Genomic DNA, 15,227 nt, shown 5'->3' on the forward strand with positions numbered 1-15,227 from the left:
AGCAGGATGCTTGTCTAGCATGTCTAGGACGGACTTCTAGCTCCAGAACTACAAAAAGAAAAAATAAAAACTCACACTCTATAAGGGGTGTCCCACCTGACTCTACAGGCTGCATGAGGCCCAGGGTCTTTATGAACCTGGCCAAACACAAAACCCATAAAATTGCATGAAGTGCTATGTGGGTGTTTTCTGTGGGCTTTTAGATTGTTTTGTAACTCGGTTGGCATGGTTCATGGTTCTCAGTTATGAACTTTGTCGATGACAGCATTGTGTTGCAATGTCAGAGAGTTGGACGTGCCTGCAAGAGTGAGGGTTTGTTGAGGACACATGACTTCCTGAGCTCTCAATGCCCTGTCCACTTGCCAGGCAGGTTCTGCATCACCTCCTCAGGTGACCTCTGTGATCATTGCTTAACCATGAGGCATGTTGTGCCAGCTTTGGGATCGAGAGCTGCTGGTATCCACAGCTCGCTCCTTGGTGCCTGGTGCCTACCTCTCTGTCCTCAGCAACAACGTATGCCTGTTCTCTGTGATGGAAGCATCAGCTGTTCTTGGGTCCAGGGCAGATCTGTCTCTGTTACCAGCAAGGAAATACTAGTGAGGCTCTACTGAAGGGGAAAATTGGCTGTGGGTGGTTAGAAGGGCAAGGGTTAAAGTCCAGGAGCCTTTTATTTTAAGGCCACATTGAATCATTTTGAGTACTCATGATATGAAGTGAGATGAATAAACTCAAGACAGTCCTAACCACAGCGACAACCCTTTTGGTCTGCCAGCAAGAAGCTGGAGGGAGACAGGAGGGGCTCAGAGTGCAGGAGCAGTCCTGGACTTGGAAATGCCTTATGACTCTTGTCTGATAGTCCCAGGCTCTTGGGATCCAGCAAAACCATACAATTTTTTTCCTCTTGCCAATCTGCTTAGGCTGATCTTAAGCAGGAATTGCCAAGAGGCAGTGCCATGAGCAATTCTTGCCTAAGACTCTAAGCCTTGGCTGTAAGTGGTACAGATACAGTGGCTAGGGGCTACCCTGAAGAGCCTCCTCCCTCATCTTCAAGGCTTATCACTTTTTTCCATTAAAATGTCTTCGATAATAAAGACATCTAGCACGCAGAGAAAATCAAATGATGGCATCTGGAACCTGGATAGGGGCTGGGGCATGGCTTCTTGCTTGCAAGGTGCCTAGACAGTGGCGTCTGCCAAGGCTTTTAGGTTGTGTGACAGCACTTTGAAACAAGGGCCCCCTTTCCAGGAACATCTTACTATTCCACTTCTAGGGACATTTTGCCCAGCAGCACAGGAGGACAAAGAAGGCAACATCGGTGAGCCTGAGCCAGTGTCTGAGTTATCCTGCATGGGACACAGGTCTTCTATCCCAGCCATAGGTCCAGGAGAGAGCAGTACAGCAAAGCCCAGGCTCCTAGGCTTCAGGTAACGGCTTCTCTGAGCCAATCCACAGAGGTGCATTGGTTCGAGCTTGGTAGCATCTGCTCGGTTAGTTTCAGTCCATCGCACAGAGAAATGGTAGGCTGGCTGGGTACCTATGGATGCCAGGAGGGCCAGCCTTTGAGATATTAATGCAGACACTGTCACTGGCCAGCTCCTGGGTCACGCAGGGAAGGGATGTTGGCAGCTGTCTTCCAACTCTCTCCTTAGAGACATGCAGATGTATGGAAAGCTGGAAGGCTCTCCAGAAGCATGATAGAAGCCAGGATGAACCTCCAGAATAATTCCCCCTGCGCCCAGTACCAGTATCTCCCCGCAGCTTAGCTTTGGTTCTGAGCTCCACTCAGGCCAGAAAGAACTAAAGTTGGCCAGTCCTAGTGGCGCACATCTGCAATCCCAGGACTCAGGAGACTGAAGAAGGCAGACTGCAATGCCAGCCTGGGCTACATGGGGAATTTGAAGAAGGCTAGGCAGGGGCAACTGCCTGAAGAAAAAGGAAACAGTCAAAGTTGAGTATTAGCAGGATCCTAGCAGATGTGTGTGGACTGGGGGTGGGGGAGATGCACGAGGACGTGTGCATGCATGTGTCTCGTCATTAGATTCAACAACCCGCTCAGCCTCGTAAAGCAGAGTGTGGCTTTTCCCCTGATGATTCCCCTGCCTCTCCACTTCTGCCGTTCCTTTCAAAGGCAGCCCGATTTAGAAAGGCCTTGCTGCTCTGCTGGAGCTGGGGTCTCCCTCCTTCTTCCCCGGCTCCCCAGCTGCCTCCAGCTGGCCCTTCCGGCCTTGCTGACCTCCAGCTGGAGAGAAACCATCCCTCAGCTGTGCTCCCTGTGGCGAACAGAATATGGCTCTCCTGTACTGGATCCCAGTTGGGATCCCCGGCATGGCTGAATCCTGGGTGGGTGGGTGGGTGTCTTCAAGAGGACAAGAGCAAGGGCAGGGTCCTTTCCTAATGGACGTGCGCCGTCACCCTCGGCCCTGTTCTCGAGGTCCAGGGAATGAAAGTGCTGGCCTGTGTCTAAGGGGTCCCATGGGGAGGCTCAGATGGAGATGGGGTTTGGAGATCTCTGTAGCCACCTTCAGCACCACCCTGTCTTGGGGGGGAGAGGCAGGGGTGCATGAAGGAGTTGGGTGGAGCAGGGTCAGAGGCGGCCAGTGTCCTCCTGGTCCCGAGGAGGGCTTGTTGCCCTGAGGCCCTGCAGCTTCTCCTCGCAGGCCTTGTCTGGGAGCAGCACCTCTGCAGTGTAGCCGACTTTCTTGGTGTGCAGGAGGCTGTAGGTGTTGTCAAAGCGCAGGACATCTGCAAGGAAAGAGAGGGGACAGACAGCATAAGGCCAGCTCATGTGCACTCCTGGTGATGTTGGGAACGTATTGATCAGGCCATGGGTAAGATGTGAGCATCAGCCACTGGCCTGCCCCAAGCTCACCACTCATGACCTCCTCCTGGGAGTGTGGTGACCTCAGTAGGAGTATGGCCCCTTCTACCACCCCAGAATTACACCAGCACTTCACAGGCAGCCCCTGAAGAGGGGATGTCATCCCCATCGCTTTGACTTCCTGGCTTGTGACATAGGTGTTTTTGCTCTGAGTGTCCTTGCCATGATGTGCACCCTCACGGGAGACTCAAAGCAATAAGTTCACTGAATCTTGGGCTAGAACCTCCAGAACTGTGTGGTAGAGTAAATAATCCCCTAAGCTTATTGCCTTGGGTATTTTGTTATAGTATGTGAAGCTAGCTAAGACACTAGACCATTTTGTTTCTGTGAGGCTGATACCAGTTCTAGTCACCTCTTTGGGATATTTGGAGTTCAGACAAGTGGACAGGCCCCTTGCAGAGACCCTTGGTAAAGTCCATGGCTACTTAGTTGTCTCCTAGGCTGCTATTCTCCTGGGCTCTGAGCCTCAGGATTTTGTGCAGTGCACCTCTGGCCTTACATCCACCAATCAGATCTAAGACCCTGAAGATGGCGCCCCTGGAGCTCTCCTGTACAGTTCTTGCTTTTTCTCTGAGAGCTGGACATTAGAGGGACTCCAGAGAGGCCGGACCAGCCCCAGGTGGCTGTCTCTCTTTTTCCCACAAAGGCAACTGCTGGAAAACCTGGCGCTCTTACAGACTCCAGCCTTGAGGCAGGTGAGGCTCCCGTCCTCAGGCACCAGGTGGGCATTGTAGCGCTGGTTGGGCAGCACCTCTGCCATCTCCCCGGCCTTCTGCCTCTCCCCCATCCTGGTCTTCAGGAAGATCCCAAAGCCGATGTCGCCGCCCTCAGAGGAGAACTGCCACCTACAGCAGAAAGAGCCTCTGAGGACCTCCTGTGTGGACTGCGAGGCCCTTCCGGGGATGCCCAGCCACGGTCCCTACCTGAGCACACAGCCTGGGAACAGGATCTCATTCTCCACCTGGTGGGAGGAGCCTCGGCCCACCACCACTGTGTGCTCGTAGTGCGGCTTCTCCTGCCGGCACAGGTAGTAGTGCTTGGGCACATCGCCGCCATAGTTGATCTGTGAGTTAGCGGTGGGTAAGCTGACAGGCGGCCACAGGCTGGTCTCCTCCCTCCCGATCCTCTGGGCACTCTGTACCTTAGTCAGGCACTTGGGGTTACCATCAGGATCAGTCATGGTTCCCCCAAATTCCACAGGCAGCTGGTCAGGGCTCATGAACTTGAGGAGCTCCTGTTTCCAGTTATCTGTATGAGGAAAAGGGGGCACTGAGGAGCTCTGGAGACCAACAGAGTCCAGTGAGAGGGCCACTAGCTTCCCTGAGAATCTATTCCTCAGAGCATTCATGAGCTTGCTTTCTGGCTCGTAGGCCATGACCCAGAACTGGAGGCTGGTTCTGTGCTGATGAGGCCAGACCGAGGCCAATGCTGTGGAAGGAGGATATCCCAGGAGAAGGGGGCCTCTGGCAATACCTTCTGCTTTCCAGACAGGCACAGAGCCAGCGTCAACTGGGGGGCCAAGAGCTAAGTCACTTACCTCCCAGAATCACTATCTTCTTTTGTGTCTCCTCACCCATGAACGACTTGACCAGGTTGAAGGCCACTGGGAAGAGCTTGGGAGCTGAAACACACAGAACGCCACTGGGAAGCTGGACCAGAGATAACTGCAGTACATAAAGGCACAGCCAATCCTATGCTGGGCAGGAGTTGAGCGATTCTGGGTTCTGCTATGCCCTGCTGTGTGAGCACTAGCTCAGACTTGCACTTCTGAGTCTTAGTGCTATTAGCCATAAAGTGACCATATGGTGTCTGGTTTTCAACCATCAATGATGTCCCTTAACCAGTTGTAGGGTGTTGGGGACAAACTGGGCCCATGGTCAGCAATGATGATTCCTTAAGGCCACTCATGGTTCTGCTAGGTAACTTCAGAGTCCTTTGGGGTGAGAGTAGATGGGGGACCCCCTTTAACTATCCTGTCCCACCCCAGGGGTACCTACTTACTCATTGAGCACTTCCTGTGGGCCAGGTTTTGTGTGCAATCTTCTCATTTAGCAGATTCTCATTTAATATCCTAACTATGGGGGGGGGTCGCGTCATGGTGGTCTCACTCCCCAATATGGGAAAGCTGAGTCTCAGTGAGAGGAAACCGACTCCGCTCCAAATGAGAGAGCTAACCAGACGTGAGCCCAGGACATCTGAGTCCAGGGAATGTAGGACCATTCTTGCTAACAGTGTGGTTCATGGTCCAGTCTACACTGACGTGAATAAGAAAATAGCAACAAATATTTAGAACCTAACATGGCTGAAACACACCAGGGAAGGATTTTGCATAGTACAAAAATATTGATCTGTAAAGGAATGGAGTTAAAAACACAAACAAAAACCTTATTCTTCACAAAAGATGGTTTTTGAGAAGCTGTAACCCAAAGGCCTATTCACTGTCACCTCACCCCGGTCTCCCTTCCCCAGGCAGGGATCATCTTGGTCACGGACTCACCTCGAATAATAACTAAATTTTTCACTGTCTCAGGATAATTTGCTTCCAAGATGGCGAAAAACTGTAAAGTCAAGTGACATCGGTCACGGCTGTAGCCAGCCCTTGAATGCCCAGTCTTCTGTAGCTCTGATGCTGTTGAAGCAAGAGGCCCAGCCCCGCCTTCTCCATGATGTGTGCATCCTCCTCTGGGAGGTCCTTGCTCCTCATCCTCTCTCTAGGGTGCCCCTAAGGCCAGCATCTCAAGGCCAGACTGGTCCACACCTCCCCTGGAGGGTGTCTCTACTTTTCTATGGATGGGAAGCTGGTGTGGGTTGTGGGTTCCCCCTTGGCCTGGAGCGTTACTGCTCTTGTCTCCTGACTTACCTGCTGGTAGACCTCCACCGCTGGCTTCCACAGGTGCCTCAGGCTCAACCCTTCTACATCGAACACCATCACCATCCTCTCGATCTTCCTGCCCAACTGCAGGAACAGAGCAGGCACACTGGTTAGACCGATAATTCATGCAGGGGATCCTGACCACCTCTCTCCATCTTCTTTTACCCACAACCTGGTAGGGAGGCCTGGCAAGCGTGTGGCAGGTCCCAAACAGATGGCATCCACCTAGGGTGTGAGGAGAGGTTAAAGCTGAGGTCTAGGTTCTTCGGATATCATAGTTTGCTTGACACTATTGCCTAGCGCATAATTAAAGCATGACTCAGGGCTGGCAAGATGGCTCAACAGGTAAAGGCACTTGTCACCAAGACCATTGACCTGAGTTCAATTCCTGGGACCCACTTGGTGGAGAGAGAGCTGATTCCCAGAAGCTGTCCTCGATCTCTGCATGTCACCATGGCATGCGCTGGGCTCATACTTCAGATGCACAAAACCAACAAGGCTGCCTTCTACACTGGGTTCACTCCGAAAACTGCAGAGGTCAGAGGGCAGCTCAGGGCAGGAGATGGACCTGTCCAGGTGAGTACGAAGGTCTTCTTACAGTAGAAGCCTCACTCTTGAGTGCTCCATATACAATTTGTTTGGTTTTCAAGACAGATTCTCTATATAGCCCTGACTGTCCTGGAACTCTCTCTGTAGACCACACTGGCCTCAAACTCACAAAGACCCACCTGCCTCTGCCTCCCAAGTGCTGGCATTAAAGGGATGCATTACTACATCTGACTTTCCAAATGAACTTTTTATATTTAAGTATCTATCTACCATCTATCTTTCTATTATCTAACTGTAATCTATCTATCTGTTATCTATCTATCTGTTATCTATCTCTCTCTCTATCTATCTATCTATCTATCTATCTATCTATCTATCTATCTATCTATCTATCTATCATTTATCATGTGTGCCGGGTGTGTGTGTTCAGGTACATACCGTGGTGCCTGTCTGGAAGTCAGAAGGAAACCCGGGGGAGTCATTCTCTCCTCCTACCATGTTAGTTCCAGGAACAGGACTCAGGTTGTTAGGCATGGTTGCAAGTGCCTTTACCCCCCTCTGAGCCATCTCACCAGCCCTAGGATTTCATATATTTTTTAGTAACTCTGTAGTATCTCCTTGCGTCCCATGGAGGGGATACACAGAGTCATGGTTTGACTATCAGTTTTCATAGACAGAGAATCTACAGTGGTGACTAGCTTTTCTGTAAGTAAAGCTGGCTGGCTGTTCCAAGAAATCCTAGGAACAGCGCTAAGGGTTCTCACTACTCCCATGGTCAGTGTCAGGGCCTGGCTTTTTATGTGGGTGATTGGAATCTGAACATGGTCTTTGTGCTTGCTCGGCAAGCACTTTATGAACTCAGTCAGAAGAGAAGGCATTGGTGACCTTACCTCAGGCCGGCAGAGAGTCTCACACACACACACACACACTTACACATACTCACACACATACTCACTTGCACATACACTCACACATACACACACAAACACACATACATACTTGCACACACATATACACTCACATATACTCACACACACACATATTCACTATGATACTCACGGAGGAATCAATGTGGGAGAAAATCATATGGAGAGCTGGCGAGAGTTAGAGAGACAAGGTGCTGTCCTTCCCTGGGCTTAGTGTCTCCACTTGGAACACTAAGGCCACCAACATGCTGCCTGAATCCCACTGCTCACCTTTTGACTCTGCAGTTCACACTCATGCTGAAGCAGCTCACAGACTCTGATACGCTTGCGGATCATGTCCTGCTTAGAGGCAGACATCAGGAGCCCCTTGGGGTCCATTGTCCCAATGATGTCAAACCACACAGGGCAGCCTTCATAGTCATAGCCACATAGACCACCCGAGTCATAGAGCTGGATCACCTGGACAAATGGACAAAGTCCTCACTCAAACCAGCCCACGCTGTGCCATCGGATGGCTAGATGGGGGAGAAGGAGGGTATCAGCAGGCCTAAGGGGTACTGCGAAGGGCTCACCTCTGGTGGCTGCCACGTAAGGATGTGGTTCAGGTCCTGCTGATTCCGGAACTCCACATGCTGCAGAGATATGCAGAAGCTACAGAAGCTACCTGTCTCCAAAGCCTCTGCAGGTACTGAGGACATGAAGCCAGGCAGCCCTGCCCACAGCACAAGATTGTGCCAGAAGACCTTTAGCCTCCACAGAACTGGGGATGGAGGTGGGAGAAGGATGCAGGGAGCAGGGACTCAGGTCTTGTTCAGGGAAAGACCCAGGAGATGGAAAGAGAAACGAGAAGAGACTCTCTCTACTGGCCAGAAGCCTGGGTGAGCACAGGGGGAACCAGGGCACAGAAGCAGGGTCCTACCTTCCGGAGCATGTCCTCCGACTTCTTAAGGTCAAAGTTCCGAGCTGCGAAAACATGGGAAGGACAGGCCAGATCTAGAATGAGCTGGTCTTGGGGGTTTAGCAAGACAGCTCAGCTGGTAAAGGCGAGGTGCTTGCCACTGTTAGGTCCTAAATCCGGGACAAATGGCTAACTGCAGTGGTTTGAAGGAAAATGGTCCCCAAAGGGAGTGGCACTATTAGGAGGTATAGCCTTGTTGGAGTAGGTGTGGTCCTATTGGAGGAAGTGTGTCACTGTGTGTGTGTGGGAGCTTTGATGTATATATACTCAAGCCACGCCCAACGAGACAGACTACTTCCTGTTGCCTACTTAAGATGTAGAAATCTCAGCTCCTTCTCCAGCACCATGTCTGCCTGCATGTCACCATGTTCCACCATGATGATAATGGACTGAACCTCTGAAACTGTTAAGTCACCCAATTAAATGATTTCCTTTAGAAGAGTCGCCGTGGGCATTCATACAAGGTGCAAGATCCACCATGGTCTATGCTTCTCTTCACAGCAATAGGCACCCTAAGACACTGAGGTGCTTATTTAACATATCAAAGTAGACCTGGCTGCCAGGTTCTCCCAGCATCCCTCAGTCCCTACTAGTTACAGGGGATGACTGGCATACCTCACCCTACCCTAAATCTCTCGAGCCCAGGTGCTGTGCTGTCCTTCTTCCCTTTCCTCCCCTCCCTTCCCCTTCCCTCCCCTTCCCTTCCTTTCCCCTTCCCTTCCCTCCCCTTCCCTTCCCTCTATAATCCAGACATTTTGGTTACCTGGCCCCTTGGTCTGACTCTCATCTCCCCCCCCCCCACAAGGTTCAGGGTCATGTCCACTCTGGACTCTCCCAGATGTCCCTGCCTCTGACTATGCTCTCTCTTTTACCTACAATAAACTTTCTCCTCCACCAAGCCTGACGATCTGAGTTTAATCTCTGGAACTCACATAACAGAGAAAAATCAATCAGCAAACTTCCGTGGCCTCTGTGTGCATCGGTTGGTTGCAGGAGTGTACTCCCACTTCCCAGTAAACAAACAGACACAGAAACCATTTAAGAGTGGTAGGGTAAACTGGGCCCTAGAGGTTCTGAGGACAAGATTAGGGTGTCCTCACTTTTCCTTACACCCTCAAAATATTCTTGGGGTTTGGGAATCTGTGTGTGTATCTGGTTGTGCCTGTGCATGCGTGTGCACGTGGGTGTGGAGGCCAGAGCTTACTGTTAGTGCCCTTCTCAACCACTTTCTCACTGAATCTGGAGCTCATCAATTGGCTAGAATAATGGCTGACCAGAAAGCCTCATCTCCCCCTCGTCCTGCGGTTACACATAGACCACACTGGATCTTGCTCCTTGTATGAACGCCGGGAGAAGGAGCGTGGTCCTCACATTTGCTCAGCAAGTACCTTAATGATCTCAGCTGGAACTAGAGGCATGCCGGCAGCCCACAAGCACAGTTTATTTTAGAAATGCCTTGGCAGCTTCTTTGTATGGCGACTAGCTCGCTATCAGATTTTCCACCAAGGGAGCTGAAGTGGAACACAACAGCAGAGATTTTCAAGTGGAAGGTGACATTCCGGCCAGACAGCCTTTGCCCTGTTTGTTAATCACCTCAAGAAGGAACCATGAGGGCCACTAGCTGACCTCCCCATCCTCTGTGACAAGTCCGCCGGTCACCGCACCGCATACACAGGCAGCTCACGCCACTCCTCAGCAGCTTCGACGGAGCCCAAACCCGTCTCATAAGGGCTGCCCCCCGCCCCCAAGTCACAGGCCAAACAATACAGAGCTGCTTGTCAGGGTGGGCCTCACTGCAAGTGTCCGAGAACAAGCCTCTGCAATGACACTCTCCCAGTCCTCCTTTGTGCGTATGAGCGTCACCTGCATGGGTGTTGGCCCGCTGAGTGGTCTGTGATGATGGGACTAGCCTTCTCTGAACTGCTCAGTGTGGCGGTCCCTAGCTGTATGAGGCTACTGAACAGCAGAAATGTAGCCAGTGAGACAAGGACCCGCAGTCTTAATTTAAGGTAATTTGGATAGTTAAATATGTCCACAGACTACCACACTGAATATGGCAGTTCTAAATACATCAACATTTAAATGTTTGTCTATTTGCTGTGTCTGGATCTTTTCTGCGCCAAGCTTAAATTCCAAGAGTTTTATAGGCCGAGATGCTAGTTTGAGCAGTACCTGAGTTCTCATCATGTTTTATAATTAGATATTGCTTCAGATAAGAATGCTACTAGTTTTTTGTTCATCCTGTTGGCTGTTTTTTTTTCCCCCTGAAAACCTAAAACTTTTAAAAATAAAATTTAAAAACTGTTTCTAAAAATAATTATTTAAAAACAGAAAGAACAAAAAGAGGGGGAAAGTGGCCTTCAGGTTGGGGTTTCCTTCATGTAGGCCTGGAGACTTTATATTTGACTCAGCACTTTGAAGACAGGGCTCAATACCAAGCCTATGACAGCGTGGAAGAAAGCAAAGCTGACAGATGGGCTTCTCGCTGGTCCTCTGCTAGCAGTGTGGAGCTGGGGCTTGGTTATGAGCCCGTCTGGTTGACAACCACTTAACCCACGTGCCTTGTGTTCACTTCTGGAATGAGTCTTGACTTCCTCCTACCTCAAGTGCCCACTCTATTCCAGGCAAAGGACTGAGTTAAAAGATTTCTCACCCCAGCCCCACCTCGACAAATCTTCCCCTCAGCCTTCCCCCAGCTTCCCCCCATCTTCTCCCAGCCTCCCCCCAACTCTAGCCTCCTGCCCCCCAGCCTAGATGCCATTTCTAGTATTACTCTTCCAGACTGCTGTGAGTTCTAGAAGCCCTTTCTTTGCCATTACATCACTACTCGGTGTCCCAGGGGACTGAAGGCAGACCCAAGCCCTAAAGGTTCACAGATACCTGATTCAGAGCCTCCATGCATTTACTCGGTTGAAGCCAAAGGCACTGGAGTGAAAGTATTGGGGGGGGGGGGGTCAGGGCAGATGTAGAACAGAGCGGGAGGGGATCCCCTGGGGCAGGCTGTCTAAATAGGCTAGCCAGCCAGCAAGCTCTAGGTCATCAAGAGACCCTGCTCAATAAGGAAGAGAGTAACTAAGGAGGCTCTGGCTGCAGGCTCTGGCTTCCACATGCCTCCCCACCATCACCCCTTTCCTCTCAGGTCGTGGTTCCATCTGGACGCCTCTAGATGCTCTGGCTGTGCTCCCACTGATATCCACAATAAACTTCCTCCTCAACCCATACCCAGGAGCGATCATTTCCTCTTTTCTTTGTCATTCAGGAGACCTAAGCTCCCTCTGAGATACAGAGACTAGGGCTCAGATGAGTCTGTACGGTGCGCAGATTCTAGCAGTGGAGTTTAGATTCTAGCCTAGCAGGCCAACAGGAAGCCTGTGTCTCAGCAGGATGAGTGCCCACCTCACTTTCCTGCCATCTTGCTCCTTTCTCTCCTTTCCCTTGCTCCCTGCCTCCCTGATCCCCGTGACCTCACCTCGGAGCCAGCGCAGAAGGAAGTAGTCATCAGCCTTGGGTAGAGCTGGCAGCACATCCTGGAGGGCCTCCCGGAACTAAGAGGAAAAGGAAGGGCATGATAGAATATTACTGGAGTCCTCTGTCGGAGCCCGGGTCCCCACAGCTCAAACGGTCAATCAAGAGACAAGCATAGTGAAAAGCTGAGAAGGGTTATTTGGTGTGGCCACTTTGGAGAGAGAAACCAGGAAAGAGGCCCACAAGCGGTCCTGGAATGAAGCTTAAGTTTAAAAAAGGGCAAGAGGTATGCATGGCTAAGCCGTCCTGACCAGTGGTTCTGTCTGCCACTGCCCGGCGAGTTTGGACTCCAGTCTGTCCTGCACAGTGGTCTGAGGAGCGGTCAGAACTGTCTGGCTCTTTTCTGGGGAGACAAGTTCCTCTTCTGGCCAGTGCCAGAGCCTTCCCCGAATAACTACCAGAACTCCAGCCTTTTCTCCCCCAATTCCGGGCGATGCTGATGAAGGCTAGCCTGACAGTTCTAGAAGTATTGCCCCAGAATTGCACCCCAATAGTCTGGATTAGAGAGGAGCTCCTTCCTCTGAGCTTCAGTTTCCTCATTATGACATGAAAGTAATGTCAAATGTGTCCAATCAAAGGCTTCAATGTGTTTAAAATAAACATGTAAACCAAGTTTTGTGGCACATATCTGTAACCCCAGCACTCAGGAAGCTGAGGCAGGAGGATCAGGAGTTTAAGACTAGCCTGGGCTACATCTGGAGAACATGTCTAAAAAAGAAAACCTATAGGGATGGAGAGATGGCTCAGCAGTTATTATTAACTGGGATATGTGCAGGTAAAACACCCACACTCATAAAACAACATACATATCCTTGTGTGCTTACATAATTAAAAAGAAACACGTCAAGACAAATGACCAAGCGTGAAGGCAGAGAGTCCCACACTTTAACAACCAGACCATGAGTCCTTGGATCTGATAACCCACAACGCTGTACACAAACATCCACAGCCCTACCTCCTAATGGCTTGTCTGGAAATAGTGGTGCTCTAAGCTTTCCTAAAGTCAGCCTCAGGGGCAGCTAATGACCCTGCACAAACAGCTCCTGGGATCCTGGGTCATGCCATGTCTTCTCTGGGAGAGCGTGGCTGTCACTGCTTGGCTGTGCATTGAACAGATTCTCCTCTTTGGCCTTTTTCTCTTTGGTAATTCATAGTCTCCGAGTACCTAGCCTGTCGCTGTCAACAGTGTGCAGTCTCTGGTGCTAACAAGGATTAAAGCATGAATCCCAGCAGGCACTGGAAGGATTCACACCTGATCTGAGGGATGAGAGGAAGTCTTGATGGGGGTTGAAGGGTGTGAAGGGGTACAGTGTCCCTTAAGAAACAATAATGCTTCTCTCCTTGTCCTCTCTAGGTGACTGTCTGCCCAGCCTGGAGAAAAGTCACAGTATCATGTCCTATAAAGACTGCGTGTCTGGAAGTGTGGTCACACTATCCTATGAAGATTGTGTGTGTGTCTGGAAGTGTGGTCACACTGTCCTATGAAGATTGTGTGTGTGTCTGGAAGTGTGGCCACACTGTCCTATGAAGACTGCGTGTCTGGAAGTGTGGACACACTGTCCTATGAAGACTGCGTGTCTGGAAATGTGGATACATTGTCCTATGAAGACTGCGTGTCTGGAAGTGTGGACACACTGTCCTATGAAGATTGTGTGTGTGTCTGGAAGTGTGGTAACACTGTCCTATGAAGACTGCGTGTCTGGAAGTGTGGACACACTGTCCTATGAAGATTGTGTGTGTGTCTGGAAGTGTGGCCACACTGTCCTATGAAGACTGCGTGTCTGGAAGTGTGGACACACTGTCCTATGAAGATTGCATGTCCAGAAGTGTGGACACACTGGTGCACGTTAAGCTCAGGAACCCTCTAGAAGGAGCTGATCCTGTGTACAGCTGTACAAAGATCTACAGCATCCACAGCCTTTCCCCTCTTCCTCCTTTTTTCTCCTACAATTTTTAAAATAGTAAGTGTATGTTATTTTTAAATAATGGAGAAAGTAGGAACGCCTTACAGGGTTCTCTATCACAGTCCCTCCCAGACGCCAGGTGTCTAGTCCCAAAAGAACCCTGTGCCTGTTACTTGCTGAGACCGTCAGCACTGGGCGGCTCGTCAGTGAGCCCTCCTGTTCCACTAAGGTCCTCTTTCACCTGGAGAGCCTTGGCTGAATTCCCAGGTCTGTCCTTCACCCAGAACTCTCATTTCTCCCTGTAAGACCCTTCCCCGTGGGAGACACTTCAAAACAAGGCATTCATCATTGTCCTTTGAGACAGAGTGACGAGGTAATCTGGTCTTGAATTTGGCAATCTTCCGGTCTTTGCTCGTCTGGCAGGATTGCGGACTCTCGCCTCCTGTGTCTGTCACAAAACTTAGCTTTCCTTTCAAAGGCCGAGTGTGAGCCTGGGCTGGATTCCTAAGGACTGGGCCTCTCCTTCCTGATAGTCCTTCCTTTCTCCAGGTACAGTCTGCAGGATGCTCTCAAAATAAGACCCCTAGCCTTCTATTTTTCTATTTCTCTGTGCTAATGAAAAGTAAACAAATACGTCTGATAAGAAGACTGGGAACCCTGGCAACCGAAACCAAAGCAAACCAAACACTGTCGCAATCTGGGCAGAGATCTACGATCTGCCTGGCAGTAGTCATAAGCTGGGAACAGGGGCCAAAACTGGGTGGTGTGGCCCACTGCGCTAGAAGGCTGAACTTATACACACACACACACACACACACACACACACACACACACCCTGAAGTCACCCAGAGGGAGGAAGAGGAGGGTGCAGTGTACAGCGGCTGCCTCAGAAGGGTGCCCCAGAGGCACTGGGCTTTGCCATCCAGTCCCCAAACAAGGCTACAGCCAATGTGCGCCCGGTGAGTTCAGCTTGGCTCCCACGCCATCCCGCCCTCCGCACCCCTCACCCTGGCCAGGGCCTCCTGTTGCTGTGGGCTCAGGTCCCCGACTTGTCCGCTCATGATGCTCTTCCGCCGGGCCTCAGCTGCCACCACCCTTACCCAGTTTTGCCTAGCAGGTCTGATACGGGTCCCGCCCCAAGGGAGAGTCCTTGTTTCTGCCCCGCCCTACCCAGTACTCCCTCGGTTTTTTGTTTTTGTTTTGTTTGGTCTGCCCAGGTCATCAGGCCTACCCTTATGGGGCAGAGAGGTAACTTGACCTCAAGAGGTGTCTTGAGAGCCTGAGGTAGCTGGTGGCTCCCACCTCTGGGCCCTCTCATGATCAGGGCTCTGACGCTCAGGTAGCAGTGGGACACAGGTGTGTGTGGGGGAGTATTAGGGGTGTGTTCACCTAAGGACACATGCATGGGGGCAGGTTCTTCAGAGCCAAGTGGGAGCTGAGGATGTCACCCCCACCCCCAGTCCTTTTGCCTAAGGAGAACCCAGCCCCCTACCCCTGACTTTGAACACAGGCTGGGTTTCCTGAATGTTCACTGACCAGAAAGAGAGCCCTTATGTGCCAAACGGCTCCAGCCCTCTAGACATTGAGACTGGTTAGGTAAGATGTGCCTCCTGTG

At 51.0% G+C, this 15,227-nt stretch overlaps 1 protein-coding gene across 1 annotated transcript; it reads right to left on the minus strand.

Moving 5' to 3' along the window:
• On the minus strand, nucleotides 1–14,713 carry LOC130876447 (SEC14-like protein 4). Its single transcript, XM_057772992.1, has 12 exons — nucleotides 14,620–14,713; nucleotides 11,653–11,728; nucleotides 8,145–8,188; nucleotides 7,798–7,857; nucleotides 7,496–7,684; nucleotides 5,739–5,834; nucleotides 5,376–5,436; nucleotides 4,416–4,499; nucleotides 4,020–4,126; nucleotides 3,802–3,941; nucleotides 3,554–3,723; nucleotides 1–2,742 (listed from the first exon to the last, which is right to left on the minus strand). The coding sequence occupies exons 1-12, from the start codon at nucleotides 14,671–14,673 to the stop codon at nucleotides 2,585–2,587; spliced, it is 1,239 nt and encodes a 412-aa protein (XP_057628975.1). The 5' UTR covers nucleotides 14,674–14,713; the 3' UTR covers nucleotides 1–2,584.
• Between the last annotated feature and the right edge of the window lie 514 nt (nucleotides 14,714–15,227).

The sequence above is a fragment of the Chionomys nivalis genome, chromosome 6, assembly GCF_950005125.1.
Source record: "Chionomys nivalis chromosome 6, mChiNiv1.1, whole genome shotgun sequence".
Taxonomy (NCBI): domain Eukaryota; kingdom Metazoa; phylum Chordata; class Mammalia; order Rodentia; family Cricetidae; genus Chionomys; species Chionomys nivalis.

Coding starts and splice junctions, on each gene's coding strand:
- LOC130876447 (XM_057772992.1), bottom strand. CDS start 14,673: ATGAGCGGACAAGTCGGGGACCTGAGCCCACAGCAACAGGAGGCCCTG. Junction 7,685..7,797: donor TTACGTGGCAGCCACCAGAG/GTGAGCCCTTCG, acceptor CCATTTGTCCAG/GTGATCCAGCTCTATGACTC. Junction 4,127..4,415: donor GAAGATAGTGATTCTGGGAG/GTAAGTGACTTA, acceptor TTCCTCATACAG/ATAACTGGAAACAGGAGCTC.